The 20640-nt window shown below is 49.2% G+C and overlaps 1 protein-coding gene across 1 annotated transcript in view; it reads left to right on the forward strand.

Moving 5' to 3' along the window:
• Positions 1–20640, forward strand: part of CORIN (corin, serine peptidase) — a 1570916-nt gene that overhangs the window by 950056 nt on the left and 600220 nt on the right. The window contains exon 7 of the mRNA XM_085642146.1: positions 8028–8138. Within this exon, the coding sequence (XP_085498272.1) occupies positions 8028–8138 (111 nt within the window). The remainder of the gene's footprint in view (positions 1–8027; positions 8139–20640) is intronic.

Below are 20640 nucleotides of genomic sequence, written 5' to 3' on the forward strand. Positions count from 1 at the left end.
GCGAATCCCACAATGACACTATCCTCATATATTTGATATGGGGTACGGGACGACGTCGAATAAGCCTTAAGAAACTCCAAATCAGCACACGGGGGGCAGCATGGGAGCTAAAGATTTCCTGGCGTACTATTATGCATGCCAAATTCAGTGGCTGTCCTACTGGGTGGTGGAGTGAGCTAAAGAATGATGATGGATTAAACCCAGACCAGTTGACTGGGGGTGAGTGTTTGATTTGCTCAAACGCTCCACCCATCATCCCCTTTGGTATCGCTTTGTTCGCACTAAGTTGGCAGGGTATGCCCAGACATGGGTCCCTTGCTCACTTTGCCACTGGATTCAAGATAGCCTGGCTGATGAGGGTTATAAACCCGAAACCAGTCCCAGGATGCTTGTTTCTGGTCCAGGGAAGACATGGCTTGGCAGTTCGGGCTGGACTGTTCCCATGAGGCACAGGGTCAGACTGATTTGCATATGGCCATGTCTGAACTGGGGTGGTGAAGTGAGCTAAAGAATGATGATGTATTAAACCCTGATCAGTTGACTGGGGGTGAGTGTTTGATGTGCTCAAACGCGTCGTCCATCATCCCCTTTGGTATTGTTACTGGGCTGCAGGGCGCAACTTGCAGGAAATTGATTATAACTCCAGGCACATTGAGCAGGGAATGCTACATACTTTAATGTTGCCAAATAGTAAGGTGCTCCCGGTGCTTCCACACCTCCTCCAAACGGCACTACATTGTTGGGGCAAGGCACTACGATATACCTCTCGGGCGGTAGATACTCCGCTAACATTCCATTGCTTGGTGTGCCACTGATGAGCGGTAGACTAACACAAAGGGTACTTGGACCCTGGTCGGATGTAGGGGTGGAAACTATAGGGGCACTTTATAGAGATGGGACACTTAAGGACCACGACGCCTTTAATCGTGCGACGGGAGCGCCTGCCACACTATACATGACACATGCCGCCCTATTACATTACATTAAAAGACAATGGGCTCCACAACAGGAGGAACCCCAGACGAACGAGTTTGTCAACTCTCTGTATTACATGGGACACGACAGTCACCTCATTAAAATGATTATACCTCAGTATCCGTACACATGCCAAAATCCCACTAGACGCCCTGCGGACACAATGGGTGGCAGATGTAGGAGAGGACTTAACGGACAGGGAATGGGGGGACATACTAGAATATCCACGGAAAATACCATGCAACACCAAGTTCAAGTTTATTCAATATATGATCGTACATAGAGCCTACTTGACCCTGCAAAGACTGCACAGAATGTACCCGGAAACAGCACATCACTGCCCCCGATGCACACTACCTGAAGTGGACCTACTCCATATGGTGTGGGCGTGTGTATGCATTGGAACGTTTTGGAGGGGGGTTACACACATACTGGGAAACGTAACACGCCTGCCCATGGGGAACACAGCCCTTGAATGCATGCTAGGTAGTCGCAGACGGACAAAATCCCACAAGGTTCAGCTCTGTTTTCCGGACTTAGCATTTATAGTGGCAAAAAGATCCATCACCATGCTCTGGAAGTCAGACAGGGCCCCCACCCTGTGTCTGTGGCATACTGAAGTGCTCAGATGGGCGGGAGGGCAAAGCCTGGCGCTGCGTAGAGAGGAAGCCTGTTGTCTGAGGAAGAACTCAATTTCCTTGGAGTGGGACACAATGGTGGAAGCATATAGAAATATCAACCCAGACAATACCTTAGCCGTTCCAAGTACCCCAATAGTGACCAAACTAAAATGGTACAAAGTGTATTAGCCCCCTGCAGTCTATAGAAGGAGCAGCGCGTTCATACCCTACATGCAAAGTAATTTAGCTTGATAGAGTCGCTCAATTGATCTGCACACTATATTACCATAGCGGAAGCGGAGGGGAGGAGGAGGGGTGTTATTGGGTGTTGATGTGCTATGAATATTCTGTTAAGCGACTGGTATTTTAAGAATGTGGGAATGCACTGCATAGAACTAATTGTTAAGTGTAACGTCTCAAGATAAACACGATGATCAATACGTAACATATTTGATGCAGGTCTTACCCGTCAAATGTTTATAACGATGTATGGACGATATGTATAAAGTGATTGTCTGTTTGACACCAGGAGAAAAAAGAAAATAAAACAATAAAGTTTGTTCAAATAAAAAAGTCTTACATGGGCCCTGGTGATCCTCTGCCTTCCGGGAGGGTAAAAAGAGTGTGGTCGGCTTTATAGGTAGGGTAAACGCCCCATATTCTTTCATGAAACAAAAACTATCTCCCTGATGTCTAGAGGCCTTCCCTTCCCAACGTCCCCCCCAAGCCCCCTTGAGTGCTGATTTTTGGTAAAACTCCCAATCTGCCATCCCTCAGGGGGGATGGCATAGCCCGATGCCTAGGTGGGCCTCTTTCACCAATTCTGTTTTCTTGACAATTTTCCATTGGATTCCCTCAAATTCAACAGTAACACTAGATTTTTGTATCAGTTTTGTGGAAAAGTAACTTTAGGAAATTGCACTTTATGCTATCTGAAATCAGATGGTTTAGAATCCGTGTGTCTCCCAGCCCTACTCCAAAGGTCTACTGCAAAATCCTGGGCTGGCTGTTAACGAATGTGTTCTTAGAAGAAAATGACTTGGCCTCTGAACCAAGGAAGACTGGGGCATTGTCAACCAATGGTCAGTTAGTAGAGACTAGCTAGCTGAGAGAAGGATATAAAATGTTAACAGACCAAAAGGCAGCTTAAACACCTCTTCTTTTGACTACATGATGCCAAATATGGCAGCCAGAAACTTCTACCATTTATTCCAATTGCATTCCAGACTTCCTGGCTCCAACCCCACAAAACAAAAAGCCAGTTTGGATCATGAAGAAAGGAGGAAATCTCACCCAAATAAAGAACTAGTGAGGTGGAAGCACCAGAAATCTGCTAATTCAAGTCTGGGGGGAAGTACCTAGTTTTGTGGATTTTGGGAAGGTTTGCAGTAAGCCAAGTGAGGCAGTGCTGCAAAAGGAGGGAGATATTTGGTATGAAAATAGAACTGTTGGGAGGTATTTATCAAATTGCTAGATACAGAGCATGATAACACTGGCACCAACTCCTCCGAACTAAGAGCCTGATTATGGCTAAATGGACAATAGTATGTAAGGGTGGAGGAGGACATTTAATACCACCACCATCCTAATGGGCTAACGCCCGTCTAATTCAGAGATGACCTCTGGCCAAAGAGACATCTATTTAGCTTCAAAGAAACCGCAGTCACAGCGATTCCCTTCAAGTTACAAAAGGTTTGTTGGACAGTTAACATCAGTTTTGATCACGTCCTCCAAACTTTTTATTTAAATTTTTTGTTTTTCAAAAATAAGCTCACAAGTGAGAGTTTTTAAACAACTAACAAACATCTGATTTCCACCATGCCTTGGGAAGTTTCTCCCAGGGTGTGTGTGTGTTTGTGTGTGTGTGTTGGGGGGCATTATTTTTAAATCCCCCTAAAAAAAACATTGCACTGCATACACTAAATAGGTTGGGTGATGTAATATCCTTTCTCTGACTGTCCCTACTCTGTCAACCATCAGAGGAAGCTTTCCATCATCAATGGAAAGGAGAAGGTTTGGAAGACAGGGTACGCCATCACAAATACCATAGTAAATTATATGGAATTGATAGTTTAAAGTAATCTGCAAGAAAGTCAGAGTTTCAGGAGAAGGCTATAAGAACACATGGAATATCTTCAAAATCATAACTTTTATTCAAAGCAGCTTATAGCCAGAACTTTGGCAGACATTCACAAACATTTCGCAAGGCAAATTTCACTAGAAAAGTGCTCAAAAACAGTTGAAGTATGTTTTCAGGTTGAGAATCGCTATGTCCTAACCCCAAAATTCTTGGAGTTGTAAGTGATAAAAAAGAGGTAAAATACGGTAACACATATTTCCGCTGAGTTTACTCCTGCAGATTGTTCATATGGTAGGCAGGCCATAGTAGTAGGCGTACTCACGAAAACCTGTGTGTACTTTGGTAATTTTTGTGAGTCATAACTACAGCTGTTATGTACTTGGAGCTTAGAAGTACCCTACAATGTGTATATTTCTTACCCTTTTCAAAGGATTTCTGATTCCGTCGCACAGAATCATGATTTCTTCTCAGTGGCTACTCCACACATTGTGTCATTATCCCCTTTTTATCCGCTTTTTATTTTAAAAATATTGTTGGAAAGTGGATTATTAGTAGTGGTAAATATGCATCTACCACTGGTAATAATGCCACTATCACAATATAGGGCTCAGAATAGGTCTTAGAAAATTATTCCCATGCTCAACCCTTGGTAGCTTGGCTGTGAGCAGGCAGGTTTAACTTCAAAGACAGGTATGTAAAGCATTTAAAAATACCAATTCAGTAAATAATTAAGACACAACTCACAATAAAAACTCAACAAAAACACCAATTTATACAAATATGAAATATTTTTACCTTTAAAATGATACCAATAAAATCCAATGTAGGGACCCGAAGATATGAATTTTGAAAGATTTGGCACTATATAGCACATAGAAACCTAGAGCACCTATTGGGACAAAGTCAAAGTTTCAGGCCAACTGTGATGGAGCCCTGCGCGGCTACCCTTCGCAATAGGTCTCAATCAAGGTTTTTACCTTCTTACTTAGAAACTTTTCCGGAGTTTTCCTTCCCGGGGTCCCTCAAAGCTCTCAGCCAGTCCGGATTTGATGAGGGTTCGCTAGCTTGCCTTGCAACATGCTACCAGTCAAACTTATGAAAGGCAGACTTTCGGAGATTTCCAGCCAGGCAAACCAGATATCCAGACTAGCTCCAGTTGAAGGTGGGCGGCTTGACTCTTGCAGTTGGTCCCGTTACCTTTTCTACATTCGGATTTAGAAACGTTTACGGAGCTTTTTCTTTTGGGGTGCCTCGATACTCTTCACCAGGCTGGATTCGGTGAGGGGTCGTCGGCTTGGGTTTCTACCAACTCCTGGTCAAACTCTGGAAGTCAAACCTCTGGAGCTATCACAGGGACAACCTGAAGGGCAGGTCGGATCGCGGTTGAGGGTCGCAAGCTTGACTGGCCAGGTCGAGTTAGTCCACTTATGGAGCTTTTTTCCAAACTTGCTCCAAACTTTTTCAAACTTCTTGAACTTTTTCCTGAAGTTCCTTTGAGGGTCCCAAAGTGTCCAAAAATTACTCCAAGGGTCTGGAAGCTCCAAGATGGTCCTTGAAAGTTTGGGACTTCAATTCCCACAATCCACTTGGACAAAACCCTTACAAAATGCACTGGTAGTACTCCAGGCTGGGGATTCTTGGCGGTGATGGTCCAGGTGAGCTCTGTAAACCTGTAGCTTGCAGAGAGTCCACTCTTTAGTCCTTTTGAAGCAGGTTTGATCCACAGGGCTGTAGTTCCAGATTGTGCCGCAGGTACAGTCAGTCAGAGTGCAGGGACTGGTTGGTGCAAATCAAACTTCCAGCACTGACCCTTATTCTGTAGTTTCAAATAGCAGATTCAAGAAGCACTGCCCGTCTCAGATACTTATTCAGTGTTCTCTGGGGTCACACAGGAGCGCACTCCTGTCCAATGAGATGCAGGATGACGCCTCAGAACATGACCATTTCCTCGAAAGTGTGGCGCAATGTGAGTGGTGGACGACAGAAAGGGTGGAAGGGCGAGGGGGTTGCACAACGGAAAAGAGTAAAATAAAATATATACACTAACCTTGCTGCCAGGTCCCGCATCTCTGCCCCTGCTCTCCTCGTGGGACATTAAGAACAGCCAGGCTCCCCTAACCAATCACAACTCTTCAATGCAGCGTTGTGATTGGTAGGCACCCAGACTACCCTGACCAATCACAATGCTGCAATGCAGCGTTGTGATTTGTTTTGAGCTTCCTGGTTTGACGCTCAAACATGGAATGGGGGCCTGGGAATGTTCTCCATGCAGGCTGTAATGCAGCCTACATGAAGAACTGGGAAAGTGGGCATTACTGTTTTGGGAGGCCAGAGAGGGTCGGCCAAACAGTCATTGTGCACTTAGGAGTGGGCAAAGCACTTCTCCCCTGCCCTTCTCCTGGAGGAGAGCAACCCACTCACCCGCCCGCCCGCAAAGGAAACATAAAATGATAATAACTCTAAGTTATTATCATTTTATATTTCCTTTACTTTCCACTGCTCAAAAGCAGTGGGATGACGCCCCTCCATCATAGCGGAGAAGCCGCCACTGCACAATGGTCTCCCAGAAAGCACTATTTCTCCAAAATTCGATATCGCTTAAGTCCCAGCAGAGAGATAAGAGCTGGCTAAACCCACCTCCAGGATGGCTCATCTCCATATTCTCCCGCCCCCTGGCATTTGTGCATTTGTTCCTTAAGCCTGCCATGTGGCTGAGTTCAAAGTGTCAGGTGTAAATGAAACTGGTTTATCGTGAATGTCTCCTCCTATTTGAAGATTATTGTTTATGACCCCTCCCCCTTGCTCTGGCATTCCTATGTAGCAGAACCCTCTCCTCCCAGAATGGCTCCTTCACCCCTTGGCTACTTATTACCTCATCAAAGCAGCCGGTCCAATCCACTTAACGCTGACCAATCAGAACAGAGCACTGGAAGGCTGGATTTTGGCTTACAGACAAGAAAGTCTCATAAATGCTTGTCTGTACATTTTAGGATAAATTCAACAATAGCATGTTGTTGGATTTATCAATACAATTCTAGAAAGTCCTTGAATGATATTTTCATGATTCGCCTGGCAGGAATTATTAGTTAATAACTTCTTGCCATGTTAACCTATGTGGCTGGGGATCTGAAATGGGGACAATGAACGGGGCAATTTCTCCAACATGAGGGCTTATAAAACATCTTTTATAAGGACCCTTCCTATATCTACAGGACCCCTAACCCCTGGAATACCTAGGGGACACTTTAGGCGTTCTGAATATGCAAAAATATTGCCGATCCTCACTTCACACTGCTCCTAGCAGAAAAGTCGGTTTTAGGGAGCACTTTACTACGATATTGGAAGTTAAATGTCCAATTTCACCAAGCCCAAGGCATATAAAACCTATTTGAAAAGCGTCCTCCTTATAAATACCTGACCCCCCAGCACTGGCACACCTAAGAGAGACCCTGGGGGTATCCAATATGCCCAAATAATGCAGTTTATTGATTTTTAAGTGCCCCAAACACCAAAGTTGTGTTTGGGCACATTTCACATGTTAAAAGCAGTCCTGCAACACAGGGCTACTTTTATACTGACCTCAGGTCTCAGCACTGCACACATGCAAGTGCAGAAAAGACTGCTGGCCTGTAAACTGCCATGCCCTAATATATACTAGGGACTTAAAGGTAGTTTTTATCCTCCTGCCCTATTAGGTACTAGGGCCTTAGAGGGGTGGTCATGCCAATCATAGGGGTACCTTAAACCATAGTGTACCCTAGTGTATGTAGGTGTTTTCACTGTATTCTAGTTGCTTTCAGTATAGCACTGGCCCTGGGCTTGGTTCAGCAGAGCCCAGGCACAGTCAGAGTCCGTTACCACCAGTACCAGTCAGCATAAATTGGGGGGTGCCCAGGGCACACGGATGACTTTACAACAAATATTATAAGATCATAGATCATAGCAAAAGCAGTATCACTTGTCCAGTTTTCTTGTTGCTGTGCTGCACATGCAAGCTGAAACTGTGAAAATTGTCAGGGCTATTCAGATCATATTAAGCTTGACAGCGTGAGGGGTGTTCTGGTGAAGTATTAGTATTCAACTGCCCCCCCCCCCCACGTGTTATTCTATCTGTCAGCCAACATTTTTTGAGGTTTGTTGGAATAAAGGTTTGTGGGAATAAATGTACATGTTGCTGAGTATTTTCTGGCGTGTCTGTATAAATAAACTCTTTTTTGTTGCTCTGTCTAATCTCTTCTCCAAAACATGTTTTTCCAAATCTCTAATGCACCGCCTACACCACGGATGGTCACAATTTAAAGGGCAGAGATTTACTGATGTTTTCTTTCTCTGTTTGCTTGTTTGTTTTGTAGACTGCAGCCAGGACCTGTTCCGCTGTAACACCGGGAAGTGTCTAAATGTCAGCTTTGTGTGCGATGGATACGATGACTGCGGAGACCTCAGCGATGAGCCTCACCACTGTGGTAATTCGAGTGTCTTTGTTAAGTGAACTAACAGAGCACATTTCAAGTAGTGATAATATTTTTGCTGTAATGTACTGCCAGGCTACTTCCTTGGTGTATGTCCGAATAAGACCCATGCATTGAAATGTGCATATGTCAGTGGCGGCTCCTCCATAGGGGCGTGGGGCGTCGCCCACTGCTTTCTCGCAGTGTGAGAAGGCAGAAACAAGGGAGTGGTTTACCCACTGTTGTGGGTACTGACTGTTTGGTCGGCCCCAGGGCCGAACAAAGCAGTCATGCGCACTCCCTCTTTTTCTCTATGTAGGCTGCTGCATGCAGCCTACATAGAGAAAATGGTGCGGCTGGGGCGCTCTCCACTGTGCCTTACCAATCACAACGCTGCCATTGCAGCATTGTGATTGGCTTTGGGGAGGGGAGGGAGGCTGCCGAGGCAAAACACGGCCAGTAGCAGCGGCAGGCAGGAGTTGAGGTGGCGGCGCTACTGATCCAGAGGTCAAGGAGGGTAAGTTTTTTTATTTTAATCACTGCACCCCCCCGCTCGAACCTTCCCCGCACCTTGCTTGCCAGCCGCGACTACGATATATATATATATGTTATTGTCTTGGTTGTTATTGCTCTTTTAATGTCTGCTAGTGCTCCGTGTAAAAAGGTCTGCCATTGCTCACTGTCAGGTCGCGAGCACCTCTTTGGACATGGGCGGCTATATGCAAGGCTGGAACAGAGTGGGGTCCAGCTTCGTCCAGCAACGGCAGTTACTCGTGAACCGAAACCGGAATCCCGGCAGGACCCAGCAATTCTCCACATCCGTGAATTGTTGGGAGTGCAGACAGACGTGGGGTCACAGCATGGGTTCTTGTATACACTCATAACATTTAACGGGCATGGGGATACAGACACGTTATACACTCTATAACGAAGTAGGGGCCGCGCTTGGTCATGACTCCAGGCAATCTATGTTTTACTTGTCCATAAGAGCCCTGTCACCAGTTGAAAGAATCCTCTAATAATGAATCCAAGAAACGTTTTTGGCTTCATTCTTGAAGAAAGCCCTGTTGTTCACAATGAACGGAAGTATGTTCTATTGCGAACAGGCAAGCGTTTATGTAAATAATTGTAATTGTTGATTGTTATGGGCAAGTAATTTACAACAGAGTCAGTTGTTGGACAGTTTTAAACAGCTCCTAAGAAACCTGCTGTTTGTTAATATTTTCTTGTCTGCCCCAATTTCAATTAATTATTTAAGCGGGAACAGCTGCCACAACACAACCCCAAAGCGGGCAGTGTCGTCTATACGCTGCAAACATGCCATCTTAAACACAGATATACACGTACACATGCAGCCATTATTATGCAGGCATAAAAACGTGCTTGCATGCAAACGACGCCTTGTTAGTTCAAATGCACATTGTTGCGGCTGTGCCACAAATGCAGGTCCGCTGCATTGCACAAATGGCAATGCCTCGGTGTGTGGAGGTCGCTCTTCCTCCCTGAGGGTGTCTCTGACACATGAATCCCGGGGGCGAGGTTGCAGCACTGTAAAGCAGTTGCGGCTGGTGACATTTGAAAGTGGTAGGGCGTAAAACAATAGCCGTACTGTAATGTTGCGAGCGAGCGTAGCAAGCAAGTCTGAACAACCTTCGGAGGGTTTGGGGGGGTTCTATCCCTGAGAATTTTTTTTTTTTAAAGTGCGCAAATGGTGCATTTTCAAGCAACTTTGAGATAGCAGGAAGGTTAATAAAGCAATTGCGAAACTGTTCTAACAAAGACAGTGACTGGCAAAACTGTCAGTCTAATCGGATGCATATCAGACGTCGGCCTACCACATGCTCTGTCCATCTGTGCCACTGTGTGCTATTCTTTTACAAGTGATGGTTTGTACTAAAAGGTCACTGTCATATATTTATAGATGCTATTCATTGAACAAGTTAATTCATACACATTTTATATAAATTAAACAGCGTGGGGCTCAGTATGCGTGACTCTTTCAGCTGGTCATGGCTTTTTAGCCATAAGAATTTTGCATATTGGATTTGTTGAGCCCACATTTAAAATGTTCAAAATTAAACTACAAAAGATGGAATTCAGGGGCCCAGGGCTAAGATGAAAAGCAAGCTAAAAGTTCCACAAATGATACCAGGTCATGCGTCAGCTATGCACAGGACAGAGGTGTCTGGTGTCAGTCAAAATATGTATTTCATTTTTTTCCCTTCAAAATCAGCTAATTTTGTACTATGAAATTTCCAAAAAAGAGTGAGTCCTGGGGAATGCTTTTCACAACCACTGTAGCTGCTAAGTCACTCATGTTGACGGGTACCTAGGCCAAAATTAACTAAAAATCATGCACTAATGTGCGATTATCGGCAGTGCTACATTGGGCAAATGGGGAACATTATGTATCACCATATTTACAGGTAGTTGCACAATGATGATTTAATTGGCAATGCATGCAGAAAATTCCACTATTCAAATAACAAAAATCAACCAACACCACAGCACCTCCTTCAAACATCAAAAACCAACCAGCAATGCAATACTAGTACCACCTTCAAATTAAAAAAAAAACAAGCAGCAACACAACACTAGCACCACATTCAAAAATCAATCAGCACAACACCGACACCTCCTTCAAACATCAAAAACCAACCAGCAACACAACACCGGTACCACCATCAAATATCAAATTTCAACCAACACCCAAACACTCTACCTTTCAGTCAGATATTATTTAAAAAACGTAATTTAAACACAGCAACCTTCAACACCAAAAACACAAACTAAGCAACCGGTGCAAAGTCACACACTCTGTAGCAGTCTCACTCTCACCTCACACCATCCTTTAGCCCAAACTCTAATAATGCCACCCCTGTGAACTCTTATAAATGTGTGCTGCTGTAGGCCCCAACAGACCTATATTATACTCCTGTTGTAGAACATTACATAATCATTGGTGAAAAATATCAACAAAAGTGCAAAACGCACCTCAGAAGAAGGAAACAATCGCCAGTACCCTTCGGAGTGTACTAATGCCCCAGGCATACACCCATGCACTAATGCACCGATGCACCAATGCTCCTAGTTCACACCTGTGCAATAATGTTCCACACACACACCTGTGCACTAACGCTCCAGGCATATACCTGCGCACTAATTGTCCAGCCACACCCTATGCATTAATGCTCCAGGAACACACCTGTGCACTAATGTCCCAAGCACACAGCCAAGCACTAATCCTCCAAGTAACACACCCATTCTTTGCTCAAACAAGACAGGCATCAAAGTATGAATGCATGTTAAATAAATGTTAAAAACACCATTTTATGACTTCCTGTGTTTTCCAAACACAAAATAAATATGAATAAATACAGATAAGATGGCAAACATTGGATACAGATAAATACAGATGAAAACATAAATCAATAGCATACAACCGGGAGCCCTAATTATAATCAACCCCTAAACACTACACTTGTCTCCTCCATGCAGCCTGAGCAGCCACTCTTCCAAAGGGCTCACATACAAACAGCACAAAGTACAACTTAATACTGGAATAACCTGGCTCTGTAAAAGATGCCCAAACCAATCCGCAACTCCTGCCCGGGTTATAGGGCAAGGGGTGAACCCTGACCCCCAAGCCACCAGATATTTATTATTATATGATATTTCGTTAAATTATAATCTTATTTATTATAAGTGACATTAAAACAGAATCATAACATATTTTAGAATGAAATTACTAAGCTTCCATTGAAACGCAATAGAGTGAGAGAACAAGGAGCCGAATTTAAGAGTGTAAATACTGCTTAGGGGGGGGTAGTACAGCGCCTCAATGGTCTTGTCTGACAGTCTGAATGCAGTGCCTGCCATACCAACAGGCAGAACTCTGTGTCCTGACCCTGCCTTGCATACGCCTGCACCCAAACGCAGTTAAACTACCGCCACGCCTGCTCTCAGCAAATTGGCAAGAAACTAAATAAATATACCGAAGGTGATCACAGGACACCACTGCAAGACACGGAGACAGGACGCTAGTTCTAAGACGACCAATTTGTTAGATTCGACAATCATGAATACAGAAAATAATAATCGCAGTGTAATTATTTTCAAAGTCAAAAAGTCACCTATGAAAGGACAGGCTGATAGAATACATTTTCTAGATATGGGTTCACAGCGGTAGCCGGCATGATGGGTGGAGGGAGGGAGAGTAGCACGGATTCATGGGGGGGAGCGGCCCGGTAATAAAATAAAATAAAACTTATCTTGGAATTGAGCATCTGCTGCAAAACATAGCAAATTAGAACTTGCGCTGGGAAACCTTTTTAGGACATCCATGCGCTTTATAAATCACGTATAATCAGTCGCGGCTCGCACTGCAGTACTCGCTGGGGTGGGGGGCCGAGGGAGAAAATTTAAAAAATGAAAACTTACCTGACCGCCTCTGCTCCTGGTCCGCGTTGGCAATGGCGCCTCTTGTAACAGGACTGGAGTGACAACCCCTCAGCCAATCCTGGCGCTGCTGCAGCGCCAGGATAGGCTTAGGGCACGGTTGCTCTTTGCCCGCCGCCTGCCCATTAGGAGACCGAGGGGCTCCTAATGGGCATGCGCAAGCCAGTGGAAACGCAAGTGCGCATGACTGGGCACGGGTGAAAAATTCGCTCACCTTCCCCACTCATGCGCACTTGTGCTGCTGCCTGTCCCTGGCTGGTCTGACAATGCATGTCAGTCAACATGACGCCAGACCGCCCACCCCCTTCAGACTCTGAAGGGGGTGGGCAGTGCGACGTCATGCTGACTGACATGATTGTCAGTTCTCCCTCGGCGATCTGAACTTAAGTAAACTAAGTTCAGAGACGCCGAGGGAGCTGTGGGCGCGGGCTGGTGGGCAATGCCCCAACGCCCCCAATGGACGCACCACCGCTCAGCTCCATTATACCCTGGCCTCGCTGGCTCGCGCCGCTTCCTGCTGCAGGTCCCCTATTAAGGCAGCTCACATTACAACTGAGCTTTTCCATTGCTCGTAGCACAGGTGATGCTTTAGGGAACAGATTAGTGAGGCCTTTTGTGTTCATGATGATGACGCATGTAGCGATTCTCCTACCCACTGCATGAAGCATCTCCAGCCCTAACGGCAGCAGAATCTAAATAAATCTATGTACAAAGTTTAGATCCATGGAGAATGGCTTCTGAATGGTTTAAACTGGATCCAGTTGTGTCGTGTGACTTTTGAATAGCGAACGAAAATCTCCTGTGAAAAAACCCAAACTGGTAGTGCAAGAGGTTAAGGAAAAATCTTTGCAGCACCCAATAAGCTTCTACAGCCAATTCCAAGAGGCAAATAGATTCTTCCACATAGCAGTGTATTACTTGGCCCAGTCCTGCAAGCCACCAGCACGGTCCAGGGGAAACATTTGTAAATGGTGAACTGAAATATGCACAGACTGGAAACCATATTAGCCCTGGCCAAGTGGTTTAAACTTTTCTCAAATTAGCTTGAAAATGCACCATCTGCCCACTCTTTTTTCAAAATTTTATAGAGAGGGAGAACCCTCTCTACACTCGCTTTCCTCAGGGCAGTCATCCAGAACGTTTATGCCTCACCGCTTTCAAATGTCACCAGCCACCACTGGCATATGTGTATACTAAACGTACAGGCAGATGCGATTAATGAGCTCGAATGAATTGGATTAAATCCGCTTTGTCTCAAGTGATGAAAATAAATTGATAGGGTTCTTTTAACACCACCGCTAAACGCCTGTTAGTGCAAGAATGCAAAAATCTTAACGTTATGCAAGAGAAGTTGAATGTGGTTCTTGTACATGTCCTGGGGGGGGCATAAAATAGAGAAGGCTGTATTGCTTGCCAGTATGTTTGGTGGAGCTGAGAAATAACAAAATGCATTAAAGTGGACTCTTAATGAGAAAGAGTTATATATCAAAAATACAATATAATTCAGCGTGTTATAGGGCCTAATGTACGGATTTTCCAAATGCAAAAAGTGGTTGCAAATTGCATACCAAATTTTTGCGAATGGAAACGAATTTTGTGAACCAGCGAATGTAGTAATAGGTTGGTTCACTAAATTCGGAATCGTAGCCAGTTGCAAATTCACCTACTTCATTAATGTGCATGAGGCAAGTCGCAAATTGCAACCCACTACAATTGGCCATAGTTACAGGCATTGTGTCCTGCTGGGGCCCACAATGTCTGGGATTGCTTTTATGTTTAAAGTATTTTATTCAGTCAGTGTGCCACAGCCAAACTCACATACCGCAATACAAGATCGGCAATTGAAAAGGGGCAAAAGTTCGGCATGACACTACATTTCAATACAAACGTTCCCCACCCCCCCCCAACGACCCAATGCCCCCCCAAACCCCCCCCCACCCACCCCACCCACCGTCCAGTGCGCTACTAACATGCAGCCCAGCTCCCAAAGCTATAGGTGATTGGGGAGGAGGGTCGCGACCCACTCACTGATCTGGCGCTGACGGGCTCGTAAGCCGCAGGAGGCGAAGGTACCTCGGGCAGGTGAGCTCCCTAAACTCTGTGAGCAGCAGAGAGTGGAATGGTTGCCACAGTTCCTGAAATTGCGTGACATCCCCAGCCACCACCAAAGACAATTTCTCCATCCCCAGCACGTGCCATAGTCTGTGGAGCCAGCCCGTTATCGTGGGCACTGTGTCTGTGCGCCAGTATATCAAGATATTCTGAACTGCAGAGCCGAGTGCAATGGCGATCTGCCTGCCTCTTCTGGACTTAAGGGGATACATTAGCTCGTTTGGGAGGCCTAGCAGGGTATATGCCAGAAAGCGCGGGAGCTCTATGCCGAAACACAAGTCAATTTCATCCAACACTTCTTTCCAGTAGGCAGTTAAGAGGGGACAGTCCCAGAGAATGTGCGTAAGCGTTCCCCGTTGTCCGCACCTTCGCCAGCAGGTAGCCGTCTTACTATGATCGAACTCATGAATCCGCTCAGGCGTATAATACCAGTACGTGGACACTTTAGTAAAAGTGTCGGTGAGGCCCATATTGTATGCAGAGTGGCGCGCCCTGTAAGATATGTGGTCCCAGTCCTTGTGGCTCAGTGTCCTCCCAAGCTCCCTCTCCCATCGGACCCTCCCTGGATTGTGGAAATGTGTGGAAGGTAATTGCAGAAACTTATACAGGTCCGAGATTAGCTTCGAGTCTGATGTACGGGACACCAGCCATCTCTCACACGGTAAGAGCCTCCTATCCGCCACATCCCGCACCTGTGGTTGAAGGGCCCAATGCCGGACCTGCATATAACGGTGTCTCTCCGTTTCGGGGAATGAAAAGTCCAGCCGAAATTGTGTAAACGGGATGACCCCCTCGGGGCCATACAGGTGATATAAGGCTCTACAGCCTGCCTGCCGCCAATGCGTAAAGGCTCCCCTCTCCATCCCAGGAGTGAAGGCTGGATTATCCACTAGCGGCGAGAGCGGCGAGGGAAATGTGGTGAGGCTATACCTAAGGGAGGTCGCATCCCAGACCCGCAGAGGCACCCTAGTAACGAAGGAGGCGTATAGGTTCCTAGGCCGGTGGGACCGGTGCAAGAACGGGATCTCCTGCAGAGGTCGCCCCGCCACCGCTTGGTCTTGGAAAAGCCAATGCTTATCCGACTCCCACCTGCACCATTCGACCAGATACCTCAATTGCGCCGCCTGGAAGTATTTACGGAAGTCGGGAATACCTAGGCCCCCAGCGTCAGGGGACAAAAGAGAGAGGGTCCTCCGTAGCCTAGGTTTTTTCCCCTGCCAAATGAACCGGGCCACGTCCGACTGTAGTTGCTGTATCCATCCCTTAGGCGGCGACAGTGGCAGGGCCCTGAATAAGTAGAGTACTTGCGGCAAAATCGTCATCTTGACGGCAGCAATTCGACCCAACCAGGCCAGAATGCTGTGATTCCATCGACCTAGCTCGTTCTTGATCTTGGTACCTAAGGCCGAGTAATTGGCTGAAACCATAGCGGTCAAGGTAGGGGCGATTTGAATCCCCAAATATGGTATCGCCTCTGAGGACCAAAGCAACGGGAACCTGTCCTGCAAATAAGCCTTAGTATCAGCCATCAGGGAGACATCCAAAGCCACCGATTTCTCCATATTTACTTTGAAGCCCGAGACCGCCCGGAACGCCGCCAACTCTTCCATACAAGCTGGAAGCGATGTCCGGGGTGTAGCCAAGGTAAAGATGACATCATCCGCGTAGAGGCTGATCGCATGGGTAAAGCTTCCCATCCGTATCCCCTCCACCGCCGGCCGTGTCCGCACCCGTTGAGCGAACGGCTCCATGTAGAGAGCAAAGAGCAGGGGCGAAAGCGGGCAGCCCTGCCTGGTACCTCTCTCGATGGGGAAGGCCGCAGAGGTGCGGCCGTTAACCCGGACCACCTCCGAGGGCTCCCTATAGCAGTTAAGAATCATGGTACGAAACCGATCTCCTATACCTGCCTTCACCAGCACTTGTTCCAGGAAGGGCCAATGCACCCGGTCAAACGCCTTTTCCGCGTCCACCGTGAGCATCATCCTCTCACCCGGAATCCGGGAGGCCTTTTCCAGCAGATGGACCACCCGCTTCGTATTGTCCACCGTCTGCCGCCCCGGAACGAAGCCCGCCTGATCCGGGCCGACAAGGTCGGGCAGATGAAGCGCCAGGCGGCTCGCCAAGATTCCAGTATAGAGTTTCAAGTCGACATTCAGGAGAGAGATCGGCCGGTAGGATCCACAGTGTGTAGGGTCTTTCCCCGGCTTGGGGATGACCGTGATGGAGGCCCTCAAGAGGTCAGGTGGTATGGCACCAGGTTCCGCAAAGGAGTTGAAGAGTCGGGCGAGGATGGGGGCCAGCGACCCGCAGAATGTCTTATAGAAGAGGGCCGAGTAGCCATCGGGGCCCGGCGCCTTGCCGTGCTTGAGTCTGGCAATGGCTGACACCACTTCTTCTATGCTAATGTCCCTGTTCAGGTGGGCCGCCTGTACGGGGTCCAGGGAAGGCAGAGTGACCGAGTCCAGATAGGAGGTCATAGCCGGTTCATCCGTCGGGTCACCCGCGTAGAGGCGCCCATAAAACACTCGAAACACGGCCGAGATGCATGCGTCATCTGTCACCGCACCGCCTGTGGGGTCAGAGAGTTCCCTCACCGACTGGCTCTGCCGGGTGGCCCGGAGCTTACTGGCCAAAAGTCTACTACAGCGGTCCCCCCCAGTATAAAAGGCGTGGCGCAATCTGAGGGCCGCATATTCCGCCCGGTCCACATCCAAGGCAGCGAGAAGTTTCCTCGCTTCTTTGAGCTGCCGCCAAATCCTCGGAGCTCCCGTTCTGCGGTGGATCAGCTCTAGCTCCCAGACCCTGTCAGTAAGCTCATCCCTCTTTAGTTTGCGCTCCCTATTTTCGGCCGCGGAGATGGACAAGAACTCCCCTCGGGGGACCGCCTTCAGAGCTGCCCACTGGGTGGCTTTGGTGGTATCTGTGTTGTCATTGTGTGCCAGATATTCCCTAAGTACCCACTCAATACGCTCCGTTACCGCCTTCCTGTGTAATAGAGTTTCTCGAAGGCGCCAGACCCTCTCCGGGGCGGCAGACGGCGGCAAACAAAAGGAGGCCGCAACAGGGGCATGATCCGACAAGGAAATAACCCCCATGTCCACAGTGGATGCCAGGGCCTGCACTGGAGAGGTGACCAAGAAATGATCAAGCCTCGCATAGGTCTTGTGCGCGTGGGAGTAGTAAGAGTAATCCCTAGCCACGGGGTGCTTCAGGCGCCAGAGGTCCCGAAGGTCCACCTCCGCTAGCCTAGCCTTACAGCCAGCCGAGAGTTCCCCAGCTTGCGGGGCGCGCTGCACCGATCGATCGACCGCCGAGTCAAAGACCATGTTAAGGTCGCCCCCGAGGATGATATGCCTATCCGGCGAAGCCGAAATCTCCTCCACCGCAGACTGCAAGAACCGCTCCTGTTTATCATTGGGGCTGTCAAGGGAGCCTATCGTGAATGCAATGCCCCCCACCCGAAACCTATGCGCCAACAGCCTCCCTTTTATCTCCGCTAGCTTGTGTATGTGTTCCCCCCGAAAATGTCGAGCCACTAGGATCGCCACCCCGGCTGTCTTGGCAGTACCGGAGGAGAAAAACTGCGTCGGGAATTTACCAGAACGTAGCCTATGCGTATCCTGCGGTAACAGGTGGGTTTCCTGAAGAAGGCATATGTCCACCTGGGTGCTTTCTAACAAGGAGAGCACCGCTCGCCGCTTAACTGGATTGTTCAGACCCCTGACATTCAGGGTCACGACCTTAAAGGTATGAGGAGGCATAATAAGAAATGTGTAGAAAGGCGGTAGCGTCCTGCACGGCGATCAGAGCAAACAGGCGCCCTCCCCCCCACTCACACCGCCAGTCAGTCTCCCAAAGACAGTATGCAAAGCCGCTCCCTCCCGCGCCTCATGGCCCAGCACCCATCACCCACTCCAATGTGACCAGGTCCCCCCCCGCACACCCTCCAACCCCACAATCCACTTCCTCGTGTGCCTCCTCATCGGCACAGAACCAAACAAATGTGGGAAACACAGGCAACGCAACAGCTCCGGACATAGCGCACTGGACAACTCTCTCCCCCCCCCCAACTCCCCCGACCTCCCCCGACACCCCCCCGCCCCAGAACAACCCCTGCCCCGTGATAACATGCAAACAGTCCCTCACTTGTCCCCCCCAAGTCCCGAAACTTCAATGTCCAAGTCCCGCTCCCTGGAAAGCAGGTCTTCGGTAAGGTATACTAGTGAACGTCCAGCCACCACCTCTTCCCCGTCCGCCCCCGCCCGGCCCCCAACCTGCTTAGCAAAACAACGCTGTGGTAATCTCCCCCCAGGGCTGCCTCATGCCGTCAACGCGCTGTCGCTGACACCTATGGTCCCGGCCACTTCCATCACCGCATCGTCCATGCCGGCCCTGATGGTGGGCGAGTCCGGGCGAGCAGTTCGTCCACAGGGCCGGTGCCCTGAGACCCTCCGCCATCCATCCTCCCATGGGCGCCCCCGCCTCTGCGCGGCCCCCTCGGCCTCCGGTACCTCGATTCCTAGGACCCCACAAGTCTCTCGCAGGGAGCGCAGTTGGTGCATCGCACCGTTCCAGGGGAAAATGAGCCGAAAGGGGTGCCCCCAGGTATAGGGCGTGTCATGTGTTCTGAGAAAGTCCGTAGCTACCTTGAACGTTTTACGCTTCTGCAGCGTGATGGCTGACAGGTCCTGGTAGAGGGCCACCTGATGGACTCGAAAAGTCAGAGGCTGCCGCTTCCGCGCCTCCACCATGATGCGCTCCTTGAGTGGGAAATCCAGGAGGAAAGCCAGAATGTCCGGAGGCCGCGCCGACGCGTTTCGTTGGGGTCCCACTCTATGTGCTCGGTCGATCCGTATAGGAAACCCATCCGCTTCCCCCAAGATCTCACGGAACAGGGCTTGCATACATCCTGCGACGTCAGCCCCCTCGGCCATGGATGGAAGTCCGAAGACCCTAATGTTGTTCCGTCGGGACCTATTTTCAAGGTCCTCAGCGTGCGCCTGGAGGTCAATCTGCTGGTCCCTGAGGCGCAGCACCTCCTGTTGCAGTTGCTCAACTTCCTCGTCCCGTCTGCGACCATTGTCCTCCACCGCGGCCACCCGCTCTCCCAGGCCTTCCACCTCCCGGCGCATCTCCCGCACCTCACCTGCCACTTCACTCTTCAGAGTTTGGAAATCCTCCCGAAGGGTACTGAAGAGAGACTCCATAAAAGACCTAGTAAGGGGAGGTTCTCCGTTTCCAGTGTCCTGCGCCCCTCCGGAGGAGCCAGGGGACTGCTGCCACTGATCCACCCGGTGCTGCTGTCGTCCTAATAGTTCCGGAAGGGTGCGCTCTCCCTTCCTCCCGCCTTTGTTGCCAGCCATGGTCGCCGGGGCACGGCCTCACTCGGACCCACACAGCCACCGGACCGCCGCCTACAGTCTCCGACCCCGCGGCACAAAGGGCGCCACGCTCGCCGTCCTGGTCCGCGCTCGTGGCTGCAGTCACTTCTTCCGAGCTCTCCCACGGCCGGCACCTCTACCTCCGCAGCCGACGGCGGCGGGCCACTACACGGTCCGCTCTGTCCCTTCCCGCTGCGGAACGGGGGCCCACGGACCTCAATCGCCCTCCCGCACCGCCACGTGGGCTCCGGGAGATACACTCCGCAGATGGGCGCGAGGGGAAACCGTCCCTCCGCCGCTTCTCCAGCTGGGCCGTCGGTCGCCACAAACGCACAGCCTGCCCGTCTCCGGCCGCAGGGGCCACTCACTCATGTCCTGGGCAGCCGGCTCTCAGTCGGGGCCCCTCAGAGTCCTGCCCCCCGCACTCCACACTGGTCCACCACGTCTCCGCAGCAGCGCTCCCCACCATTCGTCGTTGCTCCTACCGAGGGCCGCCGCCTCCGTGTAACGAGGCCAGGTACGTTATTGTCCGGGTGGGAGAGGGCTCCCCCCACCCCCGTGTCGCA

Source organism: Triturus cristatus, chromosome 2_2, assembly GCF_964204655.1.
Source record: "Triturus cristatus chromosome 2_2, aTriCri1.1, whole genome shotgun sequence".
In the NCBI taxonomy this organism is placed as follows: domain Eukaryota; kingdom Metazoa; phylum Chordata; class Amphibia; order Caudata; family Salamandridae; genus Triturus; species Triturus cristatus.